Here is a 25,694-nt window from a genome sequence, read left to right as displayed (position 1 = left end):
TAGTTTTAAAAGCATACACATATTGGTGATATTTCTTATAGAAAGAGTTTTATACAGATACCCACATGCAGATGCATGGATGGAAGAATGGCTGAATAGGTAGGTAATAGACAGACAGTGCAAATAATGGGATACATTTATTATCAGGATATCCAGACCAAGATTCAACTACTTAAAAACAAAAGGGGATGCTAAGAATGATGACCCAAAATCCATATTGGTAAGACATCTGGCTAACAGAAAATCATTCATGATGTGAAATTAAATATTTTATTAAATCATCTTTTTGTGGCTTCTTTTCACAACTCCTTTTCAAGTATAGCAAACAAATAATGTAAATATAAGAAATATATAAACCAGATTCATGCTTGTTTTTGCAGCTTTTGTTATTTTGATGAACATGGTAAGATCTCAAAGAGACTTATCAGAAAACACTATGGTAAGAAGGACAAGTAAAAGTATCCACCTTCTTCCTAGTTGCTTCAGGTGTATGTTTTATTTTCCTCACAATCCCCAGCAGTTGTACTATTACATTTTACCCTTCTTTTGGACTTTCTATTGGGAAAAAAAAAAGCATGAGAGCATTTCAAATAATGTCACTTGGGACCTACTCACCTCCCTAAAATTCCATATATCAGAGACAGTACAGCACAATAAGGGATTGATCTAGAATAACCCCCCAAAACAGATAACTACTGAAGAAATAATAAATTCTAGTTTGGAATTGCCTCTTCAGACAACATAGGGAGCCAGTGGTAGGGAGGCATTATTAGTGATAGATTCCTTGTTACAACTGAGCTATATTTTAGTACTGAGGCTAAAGTGCTCTGAGACCAACACATTAAAGGGCATGTAAGTGTGGAGATTTTACAGGAAAGATCCTTGAATTGCCCCCAATATATTAATCTGTTCTTCTCTGTGGGTTGAGCTGTATATGTGTTCGTGTGTGTCAGATACCATTAATAATTGAGGGCAAAAACATCCTCCTCTCTTATCTTATTCTACTCTAATTCATACTCTTGGTTTGTCATTTTAGCATCAAAAACAGGAATTAAATAGCAAGGCTATTCTATGGCAGAAAAAGAAGAGAATGTTTGTCAATAAGCTATTTAAACATTATCCAGAATTCCAAAAATATAAAGATTATTACAGAAAAGTGCTCCAGAAATATGATTCTCTTCAATCGCTAGCAACATACAGTATTTGTTCATCTCAAAATGCATTTCCATAACATAGCTGAATGAATTTATTATTATTCCTGGATAAATGATAGAGCTGCTAAGGAGCCGCAAGACAATCAGCAAAAAGAGTCCCAGATTACATCAGGAACAGACATTTTCTGTGTGACATCCGAGGCCCCTTTGCAGAGAGATGTCAACTGTAATTGTTGCTGTGGCTGTTGTTTGTTGTTAAAACAAAATTCTATGCTGGCCCAACCTGAGCAATGCCACCATTTTAGGGTATGAATATATTACAGAGGAAAGATAATACAAGTGGAGTGCCTAAAGAATCATGGAGGGCAATTTGAGTTAAAACAGAAACAAATAGATAGTAGATTTTTTCTGCACATAACCCTAATTTTAATATAATCAGGTGCATCAGGGAGACAAGAAAAAAATCAGAGCAAATTGTTTCAATGCATTCTTAAAAAGAACATTGACAGAACAGAATAAAGTGTTTTTCTTAGTAGCTTTAAAAACACACATGAGAAAGGTTTTGTTTTTTTCTTGAGTAATCTTAACAAACGTAGACAATAGCTGGCCCTTTTCTTTGGGCAAACCTAGAATACAAATTGCTATTATAGTGGCATAAAGTCAGGGCTTAGATTCAAAATCTGCAGTTCCAATTATCATAGTTGTTGTTCTAAAAGAAGGCCTCTTTTCAAAGGCCTTCCCCTCCCTTTTTCTTCTGCTAATAACATCTCCTGCCACAATTCTTCACTGATTGCCAGAGCGGCAAAGATATGGCTATATAGAAAATTCATCACACCAGGCAAAGTAGGTGAAGTATTCAATTTATGGTGTAAATTGCTTAGCCTCTATATGATAATGTTAAGCGAAGAGACCAGTTAAATAGCACTGTGTAGTATATATATTTGATGCAACAATATCTAACTTTCAAATCAAATAAAACCACCATTATTTCAGGGAAACAAATCTATCTGTCTGTCTGTCTGTCTGTCTGTCTGTCTACCTACCTATCTACATCATCACCTATCATGAAAAAAGACTAAATTAATAGTAATTAACAACACATCCTCCATAAAGAAAACTTAAAATTCAATTTCCAATTTTTGTCTAGTACTATGTTTTTACTTTTGCTCCTCTCTGCTTAATCTACTACACTTCAGAGATGAAATGCTCCCAGTTCGGACCAGATCGGGCGATCTGTTAGCAATGGCGGCGGGTAGTTCGGAGAATCAGTAGCAAAAATCCCTGCCTCCCCCGGCCCATGCCCACCCAATCGCCCGGTCCCCGCTTGCCTTCTTTCAGGCTCGCTCACTTTTCGTGCCTTGCTTCGGCTGCTGCAATCCATTGCGTCTGCTAGCAACTTAATCTGCCTGCCTGCAATCAATGCAATCGGTGACCAGCTCAATCTGCCTGCCTACCTGCTTGCTTTGTGCCTTCAATTTAGTAAGTAACTGGGAGCTTTAAAAAAAAATAGTTAATTTGGTTTTTTTTAGTTTTTTTTTAGACATAGCAATTTAAATTAAGGAAGTTTTAAATTTAGCTGCTTTTATCTAAAAATATAAATTAAATAAAATAATAAAATAAAATATTTGTGCAGCTTTCTGATATTTGGTGTGTTTCTGTAGTGTTTCATTCTAACTACACAAACACACAAAATCTCACAAAGCTGTATGTGGCATTTTGTGTGTGTAAAGTGTGAAAGTTGCTTTTTGAGCTTTTTGTGTGAGGTTCCTGCTTGTTGCAGGGGCCATTTTGGGTGAAGTGCACCTGCTTTTACATTGTGTGTGTGTCAGTTGTGTTGTGTTGTGTTGTGATGTGTATGTGTGTAAAGTGTGAAAGTTGGTTTTTGGTAATTCTTATTGCTTTGTGTACTTTGTTTATTATTTTTATTATTTATTATTATTGGCCACGCCCATGCAGTCACCTGACCACCAAGCCACGCCCACCAGGTCATCTGACCACCCAGTTTGACACCCCTGCTATGTATAAAGGGCAAAGTTTGCATGACTATGTCTCTATACACATGTTGTCACTTGTCTCTTCCTTACTTTACAGATACTAGTGACCAAAATAACAAAAATCAGGCAGTTATTTCTAAAGTTGTTGGATATAACTGCACAAGAACTAAGAAATAATTAGGGAAAACCTGTTTATGATGCAACCTATTTGAAAATGTAAAACTATCACTGCTCTATTCAAGTTGGAACCAATACAGTAATAGATGCTGGGCCATTTCCTCTGACATAGACTAACAAGGAGGCCTAGCCATAAGAAAATAACTATACTTTTGTTAATATAATTTTTATAATCATGGTTGAGGAATATATATGGAGAAAGTAGTTCTGCCTCACTGGCCTCTAATTAAATTCTTGCATGGCTTCAGAGAAACAATTTATCACTTATTTTGTGAAGTTGAAATGGACCTCTGGACTACTTAAAAGCATACCTTCATTAAAACATTCAGTCATGATAGTTTCTCAACTTTTTACAATGTTTGAAACTGTATGTACTCCTTTTGCAAATGGATTAATAACTAAATTAAATGAATGGATATGTATCATATAGTGCATAGGACATTTCTCCATGTAAATTTTGGCCCCTAGATTGGGATAGCAAGCTCTCTAAACTGCCATCTAAATTTCAGGAAGAAATAATCTTTATGGAAAATCCTTACAGGTACATAAATTAACTGAAATAGATGCAAATGGTTAAAACATTAGGTGGATTTACACTTTCTAATTAAAGTTTTATAACACTACATGCCAATAAGAAAAGTATAATGAAATGGATTAGTGTGGAATTAATGACAAGTTTTTTAAAGAACGTAGAATCCCCTACATAATTTCTTCGCCATTTTTATTTCTTCAAATCAGTTATTTAATTTGCAAAAGAAAATCTGTTAACTAAGAAGTTCCATGGAATATTATTTATTTTCATTTTATATAAAATTCTCCACTAGCAATAGTACTATAATTCATAAGGCATATGATTTTGAGAGGTTATTGGTATTTCAGAATTAGAAGGTATGCCAGCATATAACTACAAGCTTTATATATTGTTCATATTTACAACTAATTGTCCCAAGATTGAACACTTAGATTTCCTTTGATGTAAGAAAGACTGTGCTTTTACTTGTCCATCAAGAATCTATGTGCTAATTTAATCAATCATGTTAGTAGTATCTTTTTGGCGGTGAGTTCTGCTCCTCCTAGTGGTGGCACTGGATACTTCTCACCCACCAGGGCGGTGCTGACAGGAACACAGATCAAACTGACACCAGGCCCAGGTAACAAGCTAGTCTATCAAGGGTTTTTTTGTCACAACCTATAGATCTACAGTCATTTCCATCAAAATGCAGACATGACCAATATGCTGCATTTGACTGTGCAAGATGGCACTTATTGACCCCCAAAGTGGACCTGTTCCTGTGGGAAAAATGCTAGGAAGATGAGAAGACAAAATATTAGTAGTATCTTTTTCTAGAACACATAAATAAAATAGTGAGATAGAACTAAAGGCCTGAAATAGCAAGATTATAAATATGAAGTACTTATTATAGAGAAAACATGGTAACAATCAGAATTGAACTGAGTGAATCAGTGTTTAGTATTTCATACCCCCTTTTTGCTATATCTACATTATCTGTTTCAGTTGAATAGCAGAAATGTGTTGTCATTATCCATATTAGTTGCACCGCACACACATTGCTTGCGGAGACTGCCTTTCTGACTGTTGTCCTATTCTAGGAGGTTTCATCTGGTCAATCCGCCAGAATCCGTCTTCACATGCTCGGGATAGACAAGTCCCTATCTCACTGAAGGTCATTGACCCAACGGCTACTCTCAACCTGGTTTGGCCAGCCTGTCGAAGCTGTTGCTGGCGGTGTGGCCTCTGCGCATGCTACAGCTACTTGAAGCTACAAGGGAGGGCTGAGTGAAAGGTGGACAAGCTGCCCTAAAAGCTGCCCTAAAAGGACATGACTTGCCCCCACACCAGAGTTGCTACCCCTCCCTGAACACCCCATACATCGACAAGTTTGTAATAATCATAGAGGAATGTCACTGCTTTCCATCACAAGCAAGATTCTTGCACGTGTGTTGCTGAACCGCCTGACTGACCACCTGGAACAGGGTTTCTTACCCAAGACACAATGCGGTTTTCGCAAAGAGTGTGGCACTGTGGACATGATCTTTGAAGCCAGACAGCTCCAAAATAAGTGTCAAGAGCAGAATTGTGAATTGTACACCACCTTCATAGATCTCACTAAGGCTTTTGACACTGTCAGTCGCAAAGGTCTGTGGCGCATCATGTCGAAGTTTGGGTGCCCTGATTGATTCATCCTGATGGTACGTCAGTTCCACGACAGTATGATACTCATGTTCTGGATGACGGATAAGCTTCAGAGGCCTTTCCTGTTACAAACGGCGTCAAGCAAGGGTGCATTTTGGCACCGACCTTGTTCAGCATAATGTTTTCAGCCATGCTATCAGACGCCTTCTAGAATAGTTCCTTCGGAGTTAGCCTAAGATATAGGACTGATAGGAAACTGTTCAATCTGCGAAGACTCCAGGCCGTCACCAAGATAAAGCAGACTGTGGTACGTGATCTCCTCTTTGCTGACGATTGTGCCCTGAATGCTGGATCAGAGCAGGAAATGCAAGCCAGTGTGCAAGCAGGAAATGCAAGCCAAATTCAAAAGCAGCATGCAAAAACTTCGGCCTCCTCATCAATATAAAGAAAACTGAAGTGATGCATCAGCCAGCTCCGAAAGCCCCATCAAGAGCTCACCATCACAGTGAAGGGACAAAAGCTGCAAGCAGTGGACCAATTTATATACCTTGGCAGCACTCTCTCCCATGCAGTGACAATTGACACTGAGGTCAACTGCAGAATCGCCAACACAAGCTCTGCATTTGGCAAACTACTGACCAATTTGTGGGACCATCATGGAATAAGCCTTGCTACAAAGCTCAAAGTCTACCGAGCAGTAGTGCTAACTACCCTGATGTATGCCAGTGAGATTTGGACTGTATACAGGAGGCATGCTAGGCAATTGAACCACTTCCACACAACCTGCCTCCATAGAATTCTGAGGATCCGGTGGCAGGACAAGATGCCAGACACAGAAGTCCTCTCCAGAGCAGACCTGCCATCAGTTCACACCCTGCTGATGAAAGCCCAGACATGCTGGGCAGGCCATGTTGCAAGGATGCCAGACCATCGCATCCCTAAACAGCTCCTCTATGGTGAGCTGTCTCAAGGAAAGCGATCGCACGGGGGACCAATGGAAGCGATACAAAGACATGTTCAAAGCCTCCTTCAAGTCCCTGGATATCGATACCACCTCCTGGGAAACCCTAGCACAAGATCGATCGACATGGCGCAGGCTGATCCACCAAGGCTGCCAGACATCTGAGGACAGAACAATCATAGCACATGAGAAGCGAGCATTCTGCAAAGCCAGAGCTGCAAATGCTGCAACGCAGAACATTTCGTGCCCATATTGGCCTTACCAACCACCTGCAGACACATCTCTTAGGTGTCAAGGTCCTCTTCGAACACGATGGACGAACATCAATTAGTTGTAACATTCCATTTTCTCTCAATACCGATCCAAAATGAAGGCATACTTCCTGAAATCAACATTGATATGCACGGTGATCAAACCTAATTAATTATCATGCAACTTCTCTAAAGCAGTTCAAAGTGAATGAAGGAAATATACTCTGTCTGAACGGACAAATGGAAAAGCAACTGCTATATATGCTCCCCAATCAGTCATAAAATGTATCCAAATAATTGGGAAAGAAGATAAACTTCCAAATAAAATTGTACCAAAAAATATACCATTTTTTTCTAGATCTTCTTAACTTCAAAAACCTAAACATGACAATTCTGGTGAATATTCTTAAGGAAGAACGCCCCCCAAAGCTTAAAGCTTAAATAATGAAAAGCTATCATTGTAATTGGAAGTAGATGATTCCAAATATAGTATTAAAATAAACCAATGCACCATGGACTTTAGGTAAATTCCTAAAGAGCACTTTAGTTTAAACATTATTCAAAGCTTTCTATTAGTTTGGGAGTCAGATACAGATAATTCAAAGTAACTAAAATTGCCATATAAAAGCTGTTTGCAGTTTAAAATGGAAATTATCTTTATAATATAAAAAAGCAACATATGGCAGGTATCTGAACCCAAATTGCCTACTTCTAGGAAGTCATTAGGGCCTCTCTTTTATTGTTTCCTCTCTGGTCTGCAATTTGAACTTATTTTCTTTTTTTCAAAATCCGTTTTTAACACCTAGTTTTTGGAATTTCAGAATTCAGTTGAAATTTGCACAAATCAAAGAGGGTATATCAAATGACTTCATGTACCAAGCAGAGGGATTAGAAGGGAGAACTGGGGATTTGTCCAGATGTTTGACATCACACACATGTACAAAAGGGGCAATGCTTGCAACATGTTGGTGTGGCATTGCTTTTGTCTTTTCAACAAACACAATAGGACCCTACAGACACCCATGCTTCCAAATCTTTCTATAATGTAAGCTCACATTCACAACCAGATATGTTTAAGCTTGGACAACTGCTATATTTTTACCCATGTCATAAATCTCATTTAATCTGCTCTATGAAAATATTGTCTCCAAGAAAGACACAATAACAGCATGCAACTGAAATAGCAATGTAATTCTTGCTTCCAGTTCTATTTCAAAGAATGAGTTCTCCGCTTCGAGGAGAGAGCACCTCACCACAGCAAGGAAAAAAAATTGCTATCTGTATGTGCATGTATGTGTGTATGTGACAACAGTTTATCTTAATATAATCTGGTTGCAATGGCTGCTGCAGAAAATTGTTTTTCGTTTGCTGCACCATGGGAAACCATCATTACTGGCAAGATTGGAAAAAAACTATCAATGACAATTCCTAGCTTTCTGTTCCAGTGAGGTCTAATGGCTGTGCATCTTTGACTATAATAGTGCAGCTATCTTCTCAGCTCTCCTTAACATAAATTGGAGACAAAAAGATTTCACGACTAAATTCTGTATCAAATATTATCATGATATAAAATTCATAGTATATTCATCAAGTCTTTATAACCACTACTTTTTAAAAAAGCTGATGAAATCTAATATCCTTCAGTATGGATAAAGATGTATGTTATACATCTTTAGGACTTTCTGTTCTATATGATATTGATTCATTTTCTTTTTTCCTCTGAATGTGTCAGCCATAAAGCAATCTCGTCTACCTTTATTATATTTTTGTTTTCAACAGTCAAGTTACAGTTGAAGCTCACATATCAAATGGAAAGGGACATTTATTCACAGGAACATAAAGCTACAGATTTATCTCATCTTTTTCATTGCTACCTAATAAAATTTCACCTAGTACAAAAACACTTAAATTGAACAATCTCATCACTATTAAAGTTTGAAGTCATTCAACTTGTGTTTCCCTTGTACTTCCTATAGTCCCTGGAGTGCCTGAACTATTGACAGAGTCCAATGTTTGAAGCCCCAAACCTTTAAGGGCTTCCTGCAAAGATACAAGTTGTATTGTGTTATCTTACTAAGTACCATAACATTCTCGACCAACATACAATTTCACGACTCATAAGAAAAATAACTTTTCATTTTTAATTCTGAACTTGCTCTACCATTCCAGCATTATATCTTGACTTACATGGACTTTCACTTGTACATTTCATAAAATATACATTTTATATTCATTATAAAATATACAATTTATGGGTATTTTATTTGATTATTTTATTTATCTACTATTTACCTTAACTATTAGACAATATCTGATTTTGTAATGATAAACATATTATTTTCACATCTTTCTCCTGATTGTAAATGTTTCATGAAAATGTCAATTCCATTTTCAGCTTTAATTTTCTGTTTTTACACAACACTGGAAAATCATTGGTTAACTCAAGGCCAATGCATCTTGCAAGTTCACACTAAAGAGATCAAAGAAACATCATAACAATTGTTGTTGTGTATTGAAATTGTCTTTGAAAACATAAAATATGAACCTAAAAAGGAATTAGGCTGGAGCAGGCTATAGGGCCATCTAGTCCAGCATTTTATCTTACAAGTCTAAGTGCTGTTGCTATTACACAATGGCCATTTAGATACATTTGGACCTAGTTCCTAGCAATAAAAATAAGAAAAACCTACAACCATCCATGTTACTGCCACATATTTCCTTATTTATTTATTTGATATTTTATCCACATTTATTACTTTATAAGTTAACCTAAGGCAGTAAGCTTACATAATATTCCTTCCTCCTCCTATTTTTCTTATCACAATCCTGTGTCATGAGTTGGGCTGAGAGAGAAAGGACGTTGACTTACCTGAACGTCCGTTCTGAGAGTGGAGAGGCCAGTGGTCACACGTGGGTTGATGACGCGATTCAGCCCAGATCGAGTCTGATAGTTGAAAGACTCCTCCTCCTGTTGCTGTCTCCCAGCTTTTGGACGAGAGATGATCAGACTGACGACGCTCCAGCTGAGCTGAAAGAAAGAGAGAAAAGTACACCGGGCGAAACGGACCGGCGGAAGGGTGGGGGTGACCACTGGCCTCTCCACTCTCAGAACGGACGTTCAGGTAAGTCAACGTCCTTTCTAAGTGAGGGAGAGGCCAGTGGTCACATGTGGGACATGCCAAAGCCCACCACTTAATGGGAGGGACCCGCCCGGGACGTGGAGACCCCCCCCGCACATACTTGCTGGAGAACCCGGCGACCGAACGCCGCCTCCGCCGAAGCAAAGCTATCGATTTTATAATGGCGGATGAAGGGGGTTGGAGACGTCCAGGTGGCGGCCCGACATACTTCCAGAAGAGGGGCCTGGGTGGCCCAGGCCGCCGTGGTGGCTGCACTCCTGGTAGAGTGGGCAGTCAAGCGGCGAGGTGCCTGTAAGGATTGGGCCCCATAGGCGGTAGTAATCGTGGCCCTAATCCAGCGGCCTACTGTCTGAGGTGAGACTTTAAGTCCCAGAGTGGCAGGCTGGAACGATACCAAGAGGCTCTCCGAGCGACGGAAAGAGGAAGTCCGCCGAAGGTAGATTCGCAGAGCCCTGCGGACATCTAGTAAATGCCAAGTGCGTTCCTGGGGCCGGGAGGGATGAGGGCAAAAATCGGGCAGGATTAACTCCTGAGCCCGATGAAAGTGAGTGTTCACTTTAGGAAGGAAGGTGGGATCTAGACGGAGCACGACCCGGTCGGGGTGGAAGATGCAGAGGTCGGCCCGGGCCGAAAGAGCTGCCAGTTCGGATATTCGCCGAGTGGATGTGATGGCGACTAAAAATGATACTTTGTAGGAGAGGAAGCGTAATGGCACCGTCCTAAGGGGCTCGAATGGACCTTGAGTGAGTGCCGAGAGGACTTTGGGCAGATCCCAGGATGGGTAACGGTGAATGGGAGGCGGGCGGAGGTTTGTGGCACCCCGGAGAAAAAGGCGGATGAGGGGACGATCTGCTAGAGAATTCCGGGAACCAAAACACAAGATGGAAGACAGGGCGGCCACCTGCCTCCGTAAGGTGTTGGGGGCCAACCCCGCATCCAACCCTTGCTGGAGGAACATAAGTACCTGTTTCGTCGACGCCAAACCTGGGTCCTGGTTCCGCTTCGAACACCAGAGGGCGAAGGATCGCCATGTGGAGCCGTAGATCCGTCTCGTTGCGGGCCTCCGTGCCGCCAGAATGGTGGTGATGATATGGTCCGGCAAGTGGGATCCTCTCAGGAGGCGCCGCTCAACCTCCAGGCGGTTAGTTGAAGCCAGTGGACGTCCGGGTGTAGAATGGGGCCCTGACGGAGGATGACCTTCGCTGGTGGAAGACGCCACGGAGGAAGAATCGACAGCAGTTGGAGGTCGGCGAACCACGGGCGGCGGGGCCAGTGGGGCGCGATGAGGATCAGCTCCGCTCGTTCCGCTAAGAGTTTCCGGAGCACCTTGGGAAGAAGGGGGAGGGGGGAAAGGCATAGAGGAGGCCCGGGGGCCAACAGCTGTGGAGGGCGTCCAACGCCTCCGCTCTCGGATCCGGATATCTGGAGAAGAAGCGGGGTGTCTGCCGGTTGTCGTAATTCGCAAATAGGTCCACCGTCGGATTCCCGAAGCGGGCCGTGATTTGTCGGAATAGGGCAGGGTCGAGCTGCCACTCGCCCTGGTCGACGAAGGAGCGGCTGAGCCAATCGGCTTGTATGTTGGCTTGTCCTGATATGTGGGAGGCCCGGAGGGACCTCAGGTGTGTCTCCGCCCAGGCTCCCAGGCTCTTGGCTTCCTCTAAGAGGTCGCGAGAGCGGGTTCCCCCTAGGCGGTTTACATGGGCCTTGGCGGCCACATTGTCCGTCCAGACAATGACATGACGATCCAGGATTTGTATCTGAAAGATGCGGAGAGCCAGATGGATGGCTCGGAGCTCTAGCCAATTGATGTTGTGGCCCTGGTCCTCCTGGGACCAGCGACCCTGGGCCATGGTGGATTGAAGGTGAGCTCCCCAGCCCTGAAGGCTGGCGTCTGTCGTTACGATGAGGGGATTGGACTCCCGAAATTCCCTCCCCTTGAGAAGTGCTGGGGACAACCACCAGTGCAGAGAATTTCGAACGAGGGGGGGAAGGGATACCATCCGGCTGGTGGCCGATAAGCGGCGCTTCTGATACGGGAGAAGAAACCACTGCAGGTCCCTGCAGTGGAGACGGGCCCACGGAACGATTCCTATACAAGAAACCATCTTTCCCAGCAGTTGGGAGAGGGTCGCCAGAGAGACGGGCCGTCTCCGGGCGACCGACCTGACCAGAGACCGCAAGCTGATCAGGCGCTCCTGGGAAAGGTAGACCCTGCTCTCGACCGTATCGATGACAGCTCCCAGATGTTGAATGCGGGTCGTGGGTACCAGATGGCTCTTGGCATAATTGATGGAGAAGCCGTGAGCCGACAGGACCTGGAGGGTGGAGTCCATGTCCTGTTGCGCCATTACCTCCGAGCTCGACTGGATGAGGAGGTCGTCCAGGTAACATTGGATCCTGACCGGCCGAGCTCGGATGTGGGCCGCAAGGGCGGCCATCAATTTTGTGAACACTCGGGGAGCCGAGGAAAGGCCGAATGGAAGTGCGCGATACTGGTAATGCTGGCCCGCATGACAAAACCGCAGGAACTTGGAGTATGCCGGATGGATGGGAACGTGTAAGTACGCCTCTGTCAGATCTATCGACGAGAGGAGGTCCCCAACCCGGATGCCATCCAGAATGGATTGCAATGACTGCATTTTGAATCGTCGGTAGAGAACCCAACGATTCAAAATCTTGAGGTCTATGATTGCTCTCCATCCCCCGGAAGACTTCTGCACGATGAACAGGCGAGAATAGAAGCCGTGTCCGCGCTGCTCCTGAGGTACCGGTTCGATGGCCCGAATTTCTAATAAATGCTGAATGGCCGATACCACCAGAAGTTGATGCGCCCGGTCCCGGGAGGGAGGGCATCGGAGAAATCTGTCCGGAGGGGTGGAGAGGAATTCCAGGGAGAGGCCCCACCTGACCGTCTCCCTGACCCAAGAGTCCGATGTTGTCGACTCCCATTGGCTGGCAAAGAGCGCCAGGCGGCCCCCAATGGGAGAGGAGGACCTGCAGTCAGCGGGACCTGCGGAAGGGACGCCCCCGGCTCCCTCTGAAGGAGCGTCTAAACTGGCCCCTCTGGGCCTGGGGACCCTGGCGTTCCGGAGGACGGGAGCGGGGGGGAAAGAATCTCTGGTTTCTCGGGCCCAAGAACCCAGGTTCTGGGCCGCGAAAGGGACGAAAAGGAGCAGCCGGGCGGTGCTCCGAGCACCGGGAAATGTTAGGTAAGATCCGCCTTTTGTCCCTGGTTTCAATTAAGAGGGGCTCGAGAGGAGCCCCGAAAAGGGAAGGTCCTGCAAAGGGGGATGATGCCAGACGCCATTTAGACTTGGCGTCCGCCTGCCATTGGCGAAGCCAAAGCAGGCGACGGGAGGTAACCGAAGCCCCAATTGATTTAGCAGCAAACCGTGACGTATTTAATGTCGCATCTGCGGAATATTCCAGGGCGGCCAGGATTTTGCTAATGTCCTGCTGGGACCTGGAATCTGTTAGAGGGATCCGTTCCTTTAATTGGCGGAGCCACAGGATTGAGGCCCTATTAAAGAAAGATGAGGCCAAGGAGGATCTAACCGCCCAGGAGGAGGCCATGTGTGCTTTGACCAGAGAATGGTCAAGGCGCTTGTCCTCGGGGCGGAGGCTTTCCTCCGGTGGGGCTCCCGCATTGGAGGGGCTCGAAAGAGCCACCACAGGCGGGTCTACCGTTGGAACCTGCAAGAAGGACGTTAGGTCAGGGACTAAATTATACAGACGTCTGTCAAGTGAATTCGGGTTGGGGCCCGACGCGGGATTGGACCATTGGCGTTGGATTACGTCCTTGAAGAGCTTAGGACCTGGTATCTCTTCTATTTCAGAGATAGGCTCTTCGAATAGAGGAATCGAGGCCTCCGAGGATTGCCCTGGAGGCACAGGGTTACTGGGGAGACCCAAGCCAGTTGTGACCTTAGCCTTGTGGAGAAGCGATCTAAACAGTTGTGGCTTAAACAAGCCCACAAATGAAGGCTGGTCTGGGGCTAGGTCTTCATCTTCAGATAAGTCCTGTTCCCTAATGTCCTGATCTAAGAGGGAGAGATGTTCTGAGGGGACAGAAAGAGCTACCCCCCTTGTAGGATTAACGGACCCCGCATACTGGGATCCCTCAACGTCCACTTGAGAGGAATCAGATTCATCCACCCAGGAAGCGGTACGCTTCTGTAGCTCCAGTTGGACCCCTTTTTGAATGGCCTGGTGCAGAAAAGCCGCTAACTCCGGTGTTAGGACGGAAGCGGAGGGGGAATCCTTGACCGCATCTGAAGGATGGGAAGATGCTTCAGGGGGGTCTGGTGGGCCCGCCCCTTGCGGAGAAGAGACCGATGGAGCTCCAAAAAGGGCCTCCTGAACCTCAGCCCGTAAGGCCGGTACAGCAATGTTAGCATCAGGGGACAATTGGGGAATGGGGGTTCCAGGAGGAACCCTGTCTCCAGATGGGGTGGATGCTGTGGGTAGGGGGTCTGGGATTGGTGCTGGAGAAATCCCTGATTGAGGAGGGGCCTCCCTGAGAGAGGTTTCCCTGAGGGCCTTTTGTATCGAGCGCTCAATCGCCTCATGAAGGCGCTTTTCTTTTTTTGCTTTTTCTGCCTGGGCTTTAGCCTCCTTAGAGGCTTGGGTCCCTTTGGGCTTCTTTGGAGGAACCGCTGAAGAAGGCCCTGGTAAGGGCTCCTCGTGGGATGCCCTCTTCGTGGCCTTGGTGGAGCGGGAAGCCATTAAACCTGTTGAAAAATGCAGCAGAATACGATTAAAAATTTTTAAGGCCCAAGGGTGTTCAGCAAAATGGATGCCGTCTGTCTCGTGGGGCAGAGAGGCTGATGCAAAATGGCGGCCGCCTGCCTCGTGGAACAGTGAGGCTGTTACAATGGCGGCCGCCTGCCTCAGTAGGCTAAGGGCGCAAGCAGGCTTTAGCCACGGAGAAGCCAGGAGGGGTGAAAGACCCAACGTCTTATGTTTCTACCCTCCCCAAGGGTTCGCGCCCGCTTTGCCTTGCCTGAGGATATTGTCCCTCGAAGATCTGCGTTGGATCCTGTAGATCTGGCAAGGCAGGGCGCGTGGGGAGGAAAGCCCCAGGGGCGCCAAAAAGGCGTTGCGCTGAGGCGCTAACGCCGTCGCTCCGTCAGGAAAGGCAGGAGCTGGCAGGGATACAGCCAGCCGATGTCCGCAACCGCCGTCAGCTGGAAGGCGCCAAGATGTGGATTGCGCCGGCGGAGAGGCGGAGAAGTGACGGGCGGCAAGCTCAGCCAGGAACCTGCTACCAGCAACGCTGGGAGGTTCCGCAGCGGTCTCGGGCGTGAGCCGTTCGCACTGCTGAGGGGAGAGACTCAAAGGGAAGTCTCAATCCCCAATCGCTGAGCTGCTTCTGGGAGCGCCGGGCGCTGGCCGCTGGGCGCGAAGCCCTCGATTTTGCTCCCACTGTAACAGCTCTGGTATTGAAAAACTGTTTGAGAGGCTCAGTGGAGCGTCTGATCTGGTTCAGATCGAGTCTGAAAGCTGGGAGACAGCAACAGGAGGAGGAGTCTTTCAACTATCAGACTCGATCTGGGCTGAATCGCGTCATCAACCCACGTGTGACCACTGGCCTCTCCCTCGCTTAGAATGACTGGCCCAAATTTACCCAGCTGGCTTTCATGCCAAGAAACAAAGAGAAGAACAATACTCCCAGGAAAGCTGGGAAGAACAGAGTTGGCAAAAATATTAAAGCTAACTGACTGTTGTTAATATCAAAGATACTACTGCACCACTAAATCTTACTTTTCAGCCTCATCCATATGGAGTAGGTAAACTACAGGGATGTTTAAGTCTCTAAAACACAGGTATCAAATTTGATCGTGTCATGTGACATATCGTGACTTTTTTGCCTTTGCGGAGCCAGGGTGGACGTGGCCTGCGTGCGACACATCCGGCCCATGGGCTGCCAGTTTGACAGGCCTGCTACAAAGTCCACTGTGTCTTCACAGCCTACTGAAATCTCTCTAAAGTGATTCAAAGGCTTCAGAATGATTTGATACCTCAAAATCAGGGGTGAAATGCTCCCGGTTCGGACATGCTCGGGCGAGTAGGTAGTAATGGTGGCGGGCAGTTCGGAGAACCGGTAGCAAAAATCCCTGCCCCCACCCCCCATGCCCAGCTGAGCCGCGCGATCATCAGAGCCTTTTTTTTCTTTTAAATGGCTCTGACGAGCCAAGCTTTGACGATCCAGGCTCTGATGATCCCAGCTGAGTTGCCTGCTAATCAGGCAACTCAGCTGGGATCGTCAGAGCCTTTAAAAGAAAAAATCCTTTTTTTCTTTTAAATGGCTCTGACGATCCAAGCTCTGACGATCCCAGCTGAGTTGCCTGCCGATCAGGCAACTCAGCTGGGATCATCAGAGCCTTTTGAAAGCATTTTTTACATGGTTTTACATGTAAAAAATGGTTTTAAAAGTAAAAAAAAAAAAAGGCCACGCCCACTGTCACATTACCCCCCCCACCAAGCCACGCCCATAGAACCGGTAGTAACAAATTTTAGATTTCACCCCTGCTCAAAATCAATTCATAAAATAGAAATAAAAAGGAGATTCCAAGCTTCACTCAGCCCTATAAGCAACATGTCTAGGGGAAAAAAAAACAAGATCTCCTTCCAAACTCTTTGACACAATTTTTCAAGTGCACAATTCCAATTCAGAAAAACCAGGAAGTCCAGTTGCCGCTTGAAAAAGCACCTTTGGGACAACCACGCCCTGAATGATCGAAAATCTCCATAGACAATTCTGATTCACAACTTTAGAAAGAATATGAATTATTAAAAATGTAATGCTGTCAAAAATATATTTCTTCTGAAATTTTAATCTTAGGGTGGGAGATATAAAAAATATTGATCTGAATAAAGCCATATCAATAATCTTGGTCTTCGTTTGGTCAGTTTTCATCAAGACAAAACTATACTGCTGCTTGGCCATATTGGCAAACAAAAGATAAATGGGCCTGAATTTCCTAAAATGTTCAAAGATAAGAAAGCAGTGAGTATAATTTTCCAAGCATTGCTTTTCCCCAAATGTCAAAAGGGTCATTTTGTAGATTGTACCTGACATTAATACATCTCCACAGGGAAAAAAACCTATGTGAAAGTAGTTAAGGTGTATCTGCCTTTTCAAATCTAGTTCAATTCCCTGTAAAAAGCTGTCCTATTTACAAAACAATCAGGTGGGTTGTAATAAAACCATTCATAACATGTGGCAGTTCTCTGACATCGTACAGAATTTAATATGCACATATTCATTCTCCTAAGAAACGTGTTGTGCTCTCTCACACACAAATCATGCTAGAGTGAACCAATTATAGATCTTGGCATTAGAAAATAACTATATAGCATATGCTGTGTACACTAGATGGATGCCACCCACAGAAGGTTAATGAAATGTTGCATTACATCAAGCCATTATAGAGCAAATGCCAAGGCTGTGCTATTTCAATGTCTCTTCTGCCTCTGATGAAAAAGACAGAAAAGAATGAGCTTTTCCTATGGGTCTCACACATTTGTTGGTCCTTCCATATGCTAATGTTTTCTTTAATGCAGGCATTGATGTTTATTGCCAATTTGGTGTCAAGGGTAAACAAAAAAAATATCCAACTGTGGGTGCAAAGAAATGAACTACTAGATAAGTACTTCCCCTACATGGGAAATAGTAACTAAATGAAAAGATATCTGTTTTCCGTATAGTATAAATTTCTGCAGAAAATACACACTTGGGTGAAATTCAAGCTCATTCATAGAGGTGTTATTGCTCTTGTTTGTTTTTCTCAACGATTTGCAGAAAGGAACCTTGTCTCTTCTGTCAAAATACAGGTTTTAGTTTGCGAGCCTAATACATATTAACAAGTTAACAATGTTTATTATTATAGACTTAAAGATTTGCTCTGAAAACCTCTCTGTATTTAGATGCTCAACATCCGCAGTTTATATATTTAATTAAATATTTATTCAGTTAAAACACATAATAATAATAATAATAATAATAATAATAATAATAATAACAACAACAACAACAACAACAACAACAACAACAACAACAATCTGATAACTGTGTTTGTAAAAAGTACTTGTGTTTTAAGCATCTAGAGGATATGCTTAAAAGCATATAGAGGATATAGAGAACATAGTGAACTTATCTTGAAGTCAGGTGGTTCCTCAAACTGAAAACTGCTGGCCAGCTGCACTCTCCAAAGGGGGAATGCAGGGGAGAAATACATAAAAAATGAAAATTCTTCCCTTCAAAACAATGTTTCCCACGTGGCTTACAAGCTCGTTTTGCATTTGAGCCTAGAAATATGATTATCCATTACAAAGGCAAGACCATGGGGCATGTTTTCATGTGTCAGGAAGTCCTATAATACGTTTCAACAGAAAACCTTCACTACTTGAAATTCAGTTAACAGCCAGATGCACAATTGCTGAATCAGGAACACATTGTACAATTTCAAACACCGGATTAGTTTTTGTCTACCTTTTTGTTTTCTTATTGAATTATGTGACATGAATTTTTTTTTTTAAAAAAAAGAACCCAAAGCCTTGTTGCCTGTCATTAATCTTTTCACATAAGCAAATCAGCAGTCCCTTTAATCACTTGGATTGATATTGTGATTACTGGTAAAGCATCACATGCATCTGCCAATTTCACAACTATCAGATTCATGACAACATGAAAGCACAAGATAAACAGCATCATAAAGCATGCCAAGGCTGGAATTAAACATTAGAGCCATCAGAGGGGAGATGGATTACTCTTTTATTGTACAATAATCCATACTGTAGTTAAATCTGGACATGCCATTCTGACTATGGCTTCTTTCATTTCAAACAGCAGTTTTAAGCAGATACACATGAATGCATTTTGGCTTGTTGGGTGATCACGAGAAAGGAAAGCAGCTGCATACACTGTTGAAAGATTTTTTTTAATCCCCTGTCTGTATTTGTTCCTCTTATTTGCAGCTACAAATGAAAATAATTAGCAAATGAAAGATAATTAGCAAGCATGGAAAAATCTTACATAAAATTTAATGGAGTATTGGAAATTAAATGTACTATAAAAATAATAAATTTTATATTTGAAATAAATCTGAAAATAATCATATCTTAATACTCTATTCCAGGTTCACTATAATGAAGGTAAATTTAAAAAAAGATAGATCTCCTATTCAGAAGGAAGTTGCATTCATAATACAGTAGTGGCCAAAATTGTGGAACCTTTTGGGAAAAGTGTATTTTCTAAAACTAGTTAATAACACCACTTTTTTTTTGGGAGTAGTACCATAAAATTATATATCAATGGAAAGAAATTTTAATCAAAAATGTAATGCAATAGCTTTTTATGAAGGATTTGCTATTAGAATAGCAGTTACAGTATAAAGAAGAAAAATGAAACACGTAGAAAAAACGAGATATACAAAAATTATCACCATAGAAAAAATGAGATATACAAAAATTATCATGTGAGTTAATACTTAGTTGGGTAACCTTTAGCATGAATTACGGACCTTGCAATGTCTTCCCATAGAGTGAACCAAGTCTTTTATTTCTGCAGTTGTTATAATGTGAAACCAAGATTGAATGATTGCTTCCATTAACTGGGTTTCATTGCTGGGCCACTTCTGACTAACAAGTTTCTTTAGTCGGCTCCATAGATTTTCAATTGGGTTAAGGTCTGGGTTATTCCCAGGCCATTCCAGCAGTGGAATATGATTATCTTGAAACTCCCCCCCCCCAAAAAAAGTGGTGTTATTAGCCATCAAACCTCAAAAATACACTTTTCCCAAAAGGTTTCCATAATTTTGGCCACTACTCTTAACTTAAATCATATGTTCTACAATGCAAAATGAGAGGGGGAAAGACTTGATCGTCTTGGATGTGACCTCCTCACATGCATTTGGAGAGAGCATCACATAACTTTCTCCTTCTTTGAAGGCTTCTCAATAGCAGGAGAGACTTTTGAGTCATTAGTGCATTGCCATAGCTTTGACATCTGAAGAAACCCACCATAATCTCTGTGGGAATGTTCTTTGTTGCCTTACCTGTGATCATGTGTGAATAACAATTGGTTACTTAACTTTTATTTATGAACTTATAGAAACCCCGCTCTTATTGTACTTCTCAGTATTTGGGGGCCTTCAGCAGGCATCCACAAAGATTGAGTAATGCAATAGAATATGTTAATGAATTTGGAGGGAGGTTGGATGAAGGAAAGTGATGCTGTCTGTGAGACTATTAGAAAAGAGAGGGAAGAGTCCACAGTCACTTAATGGCCAGAGAAAGAAACTTAGAAAGTACCCAGCCTAATTGATCTGACAGTTAGTAATAGTGGCAGGAAGTCTGTATTTCATACTTGCAATATTCTGTTAATGTCGCTTTGCAGTAAAATAGATTTAATGCATCTAGTTCTGGTTTCTGCTGGTTTACCTAGGAGGACTGATAGGCAAGCAGAAACATATCAAGGAACTGAGTCATATGAGACTTTATAATTATAATCCTCATCTTGATTTGCACACAGCAGCCAGACAATCATCTGCCTAATTGACAAAAATATAGGAAAGGAGAGTGGGTATAGCACAATGAGACTTGCAACATCCTGTTATTGAAATGGTATGTGTCAGCCTTCCTAGGTAGACCAGACAAGAAAAACAACTAAATGGGTTAATTCTACTTTATTGTAAGGCTATACAATCTTGCAAGTCTGAAAGTACAAACTCTCCTGCTGTCTTCTTCACAGCCTGACAATTTGGTAGGGGAGCTCCCTTCTGAGCCTCATTCTTCACCCGTTATGCAGCTACAGTCCATGCCCTCTTTTATCTGACCGTAAGCAACACCTTTTCCCCCCATCTATTGAGAAGGTCATTCTCAATACCATTACAGTTTGTAAGAAAGATCTGGGAGACTGAATGAAGAGATGCTGTCAAAGGAATGGTTAGATAATGGTTAGAGAGCTGTGCTGGTGCAGTGGTTAGAATGCAGTACTGCTAGTTACTTCTGCTGACTGCCAGCTGCCAGAGATTTGGCAGTTCGAATCTCACCAGGCTCAAGGTTGACTCAGCTTTCCATCCTTCCGAGGTCAATAAAATGAGGACCCAGATTGTTGGGGGCAATATGCTGACAGAGAGGGCTGTAAAGCGGTATATGAGTCTAAGTACTATTGCTATAAAAGACAACATTGGCCGCAGTTGGACAGTGGCCAGGGCAAGAGGCTCAAAAAACAGTCTCCCTAGTTTCTCCAGCTGCACAGGAGATTGGGGGGGGGACTGTACTTTCATAATTGCATGATTCTGTCAATGCAGCTTTAAAATAAAGTATAAAAAGCTCATCTTGTTGTGGTTCCTATCTGGTTTAATCTGCAAAGCCAAGAGTTATTATAGCTAAACTCAAGAAAAGTAATTTTAAACTTCTTGTGGAATAGATTTTTTGGTCAGGTCTATCTAGCAGAGTTGAAAGGATCAGAGATCAACTTTTCAAATGCCATAGCTAGTGCTATGGAGTTCTCTCTCTTCTCCCTCAAAAATTATAGGCTCAAAAACCTCCAATTGACACTGCTAGATATTATCACTGCCATTTCATGGGGTCCTGTCTCTTAGCTTCCAAATTGGAACGACTATGAATCATTTTACATAGAAATAACCATCCATATGACTAACATTCAGAAATATTAGTTCTTCTTGAACATTTTTTCCCAAGAACAGATCAGCTGATCTTGAAAAGCAGGTTGGTTGACCGTCCATAGATGCACCGAGAACTGAAAAGTAGTATCTCACTGTCACAGAACAATAGGCTTAAAAGTGGACTTGAACTTGAACCATATCAATTAACCATACCATATCTTCTTATGTCAAATCAGTGTCACTTTAGGTATCACTTCTACTTCATTTCCTAGGATTCCTTGAAAGGACCACTGAAAAGAGGCCAGACAGGAGTAATCCTATCAAGTGCCTGTAGACTCCATGCTACACATTTTATTTAAAGATTGACTTACAGGATTTTGCAGGGTAAATATGTTTGTGGATATTTATGTTTTTTCTATTTATAGAAAACTGCCTATTTATAAAGAAAAATTTAAATATTAGAGCCAGTTTGGTGCAATGGTTTTAAGGCACCAGGCTAGAACCTGGAAGACCATGAGTTATAATCCCTCCTTAGGCAGAAAGTCATTGGGACAACTAAGAATGAGGCAATAGCAAACCACTTCTAAACTCTTGCACAAAAATTACAAAAACTCATCTAGACATTACCAGGAATTGAAACTTAACTTAAAGGCACAAATAAATAAATACTAAGTCCCTATCAGATATACCACTGTAAGAAACAATTCTCTATTATTTTTCTATATATACTTTGCTAGAAAAGAAAATTGTGGATTTTGTAATAAAACTCCATAAACATACAGACATTGCATTCATGTTGGCATATACTGAACAAGTCAGTTTGAACAAGAAAATATGACAGCTATTGTTTTCCCTCAGGCAAGTATCCCAAAGGTGACAAGACTTGCAAACTGAAGCTATATCAACCTATGAAGAATACAAATGTATAGTGTATTTTTAATAAAGCAAGTCACCAAGAATCTCACCATAGAAGAGAAGAGCCCATTCTCAATATCACAAATAAATCATTCAAATAATTTGAAGGCAGACTTTATGTGACAGAAGTGCTTTCTGTTCATAATGTTGGAAGAAAAAGAAAGTGAAGATATTGGTGGCTTTTATACAACAGTATTCTAGATTCTCTGAAGGGCAACTGCAAGCAAATAGTTCTAAGTAATTAGCATGTATAAAATATGATCAATTTGTCAGATAGCAGGAATGAAATGTTTTATTTTTATTACTTACCTGTTTCCAACTCATAATGGCTTTTCATCTTGTACATATCTCTGAGGTAAAGGTAAAGGTTTCCCTTGCACATATGTGCTAGTCGTTCCCGACTTTAGGGAGAGGTGCTCATCTCCGTTTCAAAGCCGAAGAGCCAGCGCTGCCCAAAGACGTCTCCATGGTCATGTGGCTGGCATGACTAAACACCAAAGGCGCAGGGAACGCTGTTACCTTCCCACTAAAGGTGGTCCCTATTTTTCTACTTGCATTTTTTACGTGCTTTCGAACTGCTAGGTTGGCAGAAGCTGGGACAAGTAATGGGAGCTCACCCCGTTACACAGCACTAGGTATTCGAACCACTGAACTGCTTAATCATATAACCATAAGTTCAAGTATACATAGAAATAACACCAATCTATATATCATAGTAAGATTGGAATATAATCATCTGGTTTAAGTTAAAATACAATTTACCAAATTTGTATTTCACATTCAAAATAATAAGAGTTATCTGGCGACATGGATGTACTCTGTAAAACATATTATTGAACCAATTAGAATATATACCTGTGACAAAACACCTTTTTTTAAAAAGAAAAAAAAAAGGTTTTGGTTTTGTGCTTTGAGTCGGTTATAAATTTCTTTTCTCTATGTTGTGCTGATAAGTTGCAATTTTGTAATGTAATTCAAACCAGGTCATACAGAAGGAACAATAGCCTAGGCCAGTGATGGCTAACCTTTTTGCTGTCACGTGCCAAAAATGGGGGGAGCACAGGGGGATTGTGCGTGCCCACACCCATAATTAAATGATCCCCGCGCCCTGCCCTCCCGTGCATGTGCGCATGCTCCCCCCGCACTCCCTCCGCTTTTGGCACGCGATGGCATGGTTGGCCCATTTTTCACTCTCCCCCAGACTCTAAAGGCTTTCTAGGAGCCTGGGGAGGGTGAAAACAGCCTTCCTCCCCCCCCCCCGAGGCCCTCCGGAGGCCAGAAACAGCCCATTTTTCTGATTTCTGGTGGGCCCGGAAGGCCCAAAAATCAGCTGGCCAGCACGCACATGCGTGCTGGAGCTGAGCTAGGGCAACGCTCGTGTGCTCTCAGATATGGCTCTGTTGCAGATATGGCTCTCTGCCACCTGTTGCACGCGTGCCATAGGTTCGCCATCATGGGCCTAGGCTTTTATTACCTCCAGCATCTACTTTTGGGGGTAGGGAAGAAAGGTTTTTGTTTTCTAAAGGGAAACATTTTCCACTAGCTATTTTACGTATGGCTATTCCCATCAGCAGCTATGATGATAACATTATTTATAGGATCTCATAATGTAAATTTGAACCCAATTCTGTTTTGTTGGGACTGCAAACCTGTGAATGTCCATTATCAGACATTCAGCACTACTACTGTTGTCAACCTCTCAAGTAAATCAGACAAAATGAGCTAATTCTACTTTATTATAAAACTGCATTAATAGCATCTTATAAGTCTGAAAGAACAAATCTCCAGCCATCTGCCTGATAAGTTAGAGTGGGCCCTTTTTAAGTTTGTCTGTCTGTTAATCACTTGTCAGCTCCTTTTATCTGATTGTTCCCTAGGCAGCATCTCTTCCGCCTATCTTAGAAAGAGATTCTCGCATTGCATTACAACTTCAGTTTGCTTCTTGTATTGCACACTCCCAATCAAGAGTAGTTGATTGTAGTTATCTTCTGCTATTCAGTAAGTCATCTGTTTGCTATAGCAGCTATAGGATACGAAACAGTTGCCTGATTGGTTGCTGAGAGAGTAGGATCCTCTTAGTTTCATTTTTCCTGGATTCAGGTTGGTTTTCAGGATTTGCTCTGGCTAATTCTTTAGTATAGATGATTAGAGAAAATAGAAAATAAAAAAATGTTGCCAAGACAAAGCCAGGTCAGACTCTGCTAGAGAGAAGTTCCCTGAGGGTGGGCTCTAGTACAAGTCCGAAAGCTCAAACAATTAAACTTCTGGTTCCAGTGATAGGCCCAGATTGGATCCTGCAACATTATCCTACTTTAGTGTAGTCAGCTCATACTGACCCACATGCTCAACCTGTTCACTTATTATCCAACCATATTTGTTTGGAAATAAAAATTTCCAAGTTCCATATTTTAATTTAAGCCCAAATGAGCCCAATGGAACTACCTTCGAAGAAAATATTTTGAGTAGTGATGTCATGGGCTTTTGGGGGAGGCATGGTGAACTGAAGATATCTCTGCAAATTCAGAGCCAACAACTGCAGCAAAAACTAAAGAACCGATGACTATACCAATTTTTTTGCAACCTCTCTGAAGAAGAAGAGGACAGGAGATCACCCAATATGCTCCAGGCAGCTGCTTCTCATAAGGATACCACAGGATAACAGTCTTCCATGAGTTTGAGCATCAGGAAATGAAGGGATTAGCCACCTTGCTTGCTTGATTTTTAAAGGATGCTAGGTTTGCAAGCCTCACTTCCTAATCACTTTCAGAAATTGTATTTAACCATCTAAAAGCTATTAGAGACTTTCAGAACGAGAAGCTTGAAAAGTCACTAAGTGAGTTTAACTTCTAGGTTAGATAATTCTATGGGGAAGGGGTGATACCTATACACAGGAATTTAACCTAAAGCAGTTCTGGATTTCCTTATTAAAGTTAAAGATATTAATTTAGCTGGTTGCATATATATGCTGTTCAACTCTAATATAGATCTTCAAAACTTGCCTTGTTGAGTATTCATTTTATATCACAGAACATTTTTTATCTGACTTTTTATACATGGTTGCATTGAGTTTCCTTAATGATATTGTCCTAATGTCTTACCTTTCACTCCCAAACTTCAAAGCAGTATTGAAATTCTGAATTAAGCAATTTTTTACTACCCCAGAAAAATAATATATTACAAATGCCTATACCTATCCCCAAAAAGAATGGAATCTATGAAAGGGATATAAGTGGCAGTAAAAGCAAAAAAAAATGTAGTTCAAATAAATGACCCTATTATAATAAAGAATGTTGTAAATCTTTTCTTTTTTTAAT

At 42.3% G+C, this 25,694-nt stretch overlaps 2 protein-coding genes across 4 annotated transcripts in view; both read right to left on the bottom strand.

Annotated features, from left to right (window-relative positions):
• SASH1 (SAM and SH3 domain containing 1) overlaps positions 1 to 25,694 on the bottom strand; it is a 569,022-nt gene that overhangs the window by 405,440 nt on the left and 137,888 nt on the right. The gene's annotated exons all lie outside the window — the stretch shown is intronic.
• Positions 9,562 to 15,405, bottom strand: LOC148116840 (uncharacterized). Its single transcript, XM_087882845.1, has one exon. It carries the CDS (start codon positions 14,555 to 14,557, stop codon positions 12,833 to 12,835), a length of 1,725 nt encoding a protein of 574 aa, XP_087738971.1. The 5' UTR covers positions 14,558 to 15,405; the 3' UTR covers positions 9,562 to 12,832.

The sequence above is a fragment of the Pantherophis guttatus genome, chromosome 1, assembly GCF_059756535.1.
Source record: "Pantherophis guttatus breed Tessera chromosome 1, ASM5975653v1, whole genome shotgun sequence".
NCBI classification, from domain to species: domain Eukaryota; kingdom Metazoa; phylum Chordata; class Lepidosauria; order Squamata; family Colubridae; genus Pantherophis; species Pantherophis guttatus.
The sequence above is the reverse complement of the archived record's forward strand: the minus strand, read 5'-3'. Positions and strand labels throughout refer to the sequence as shown.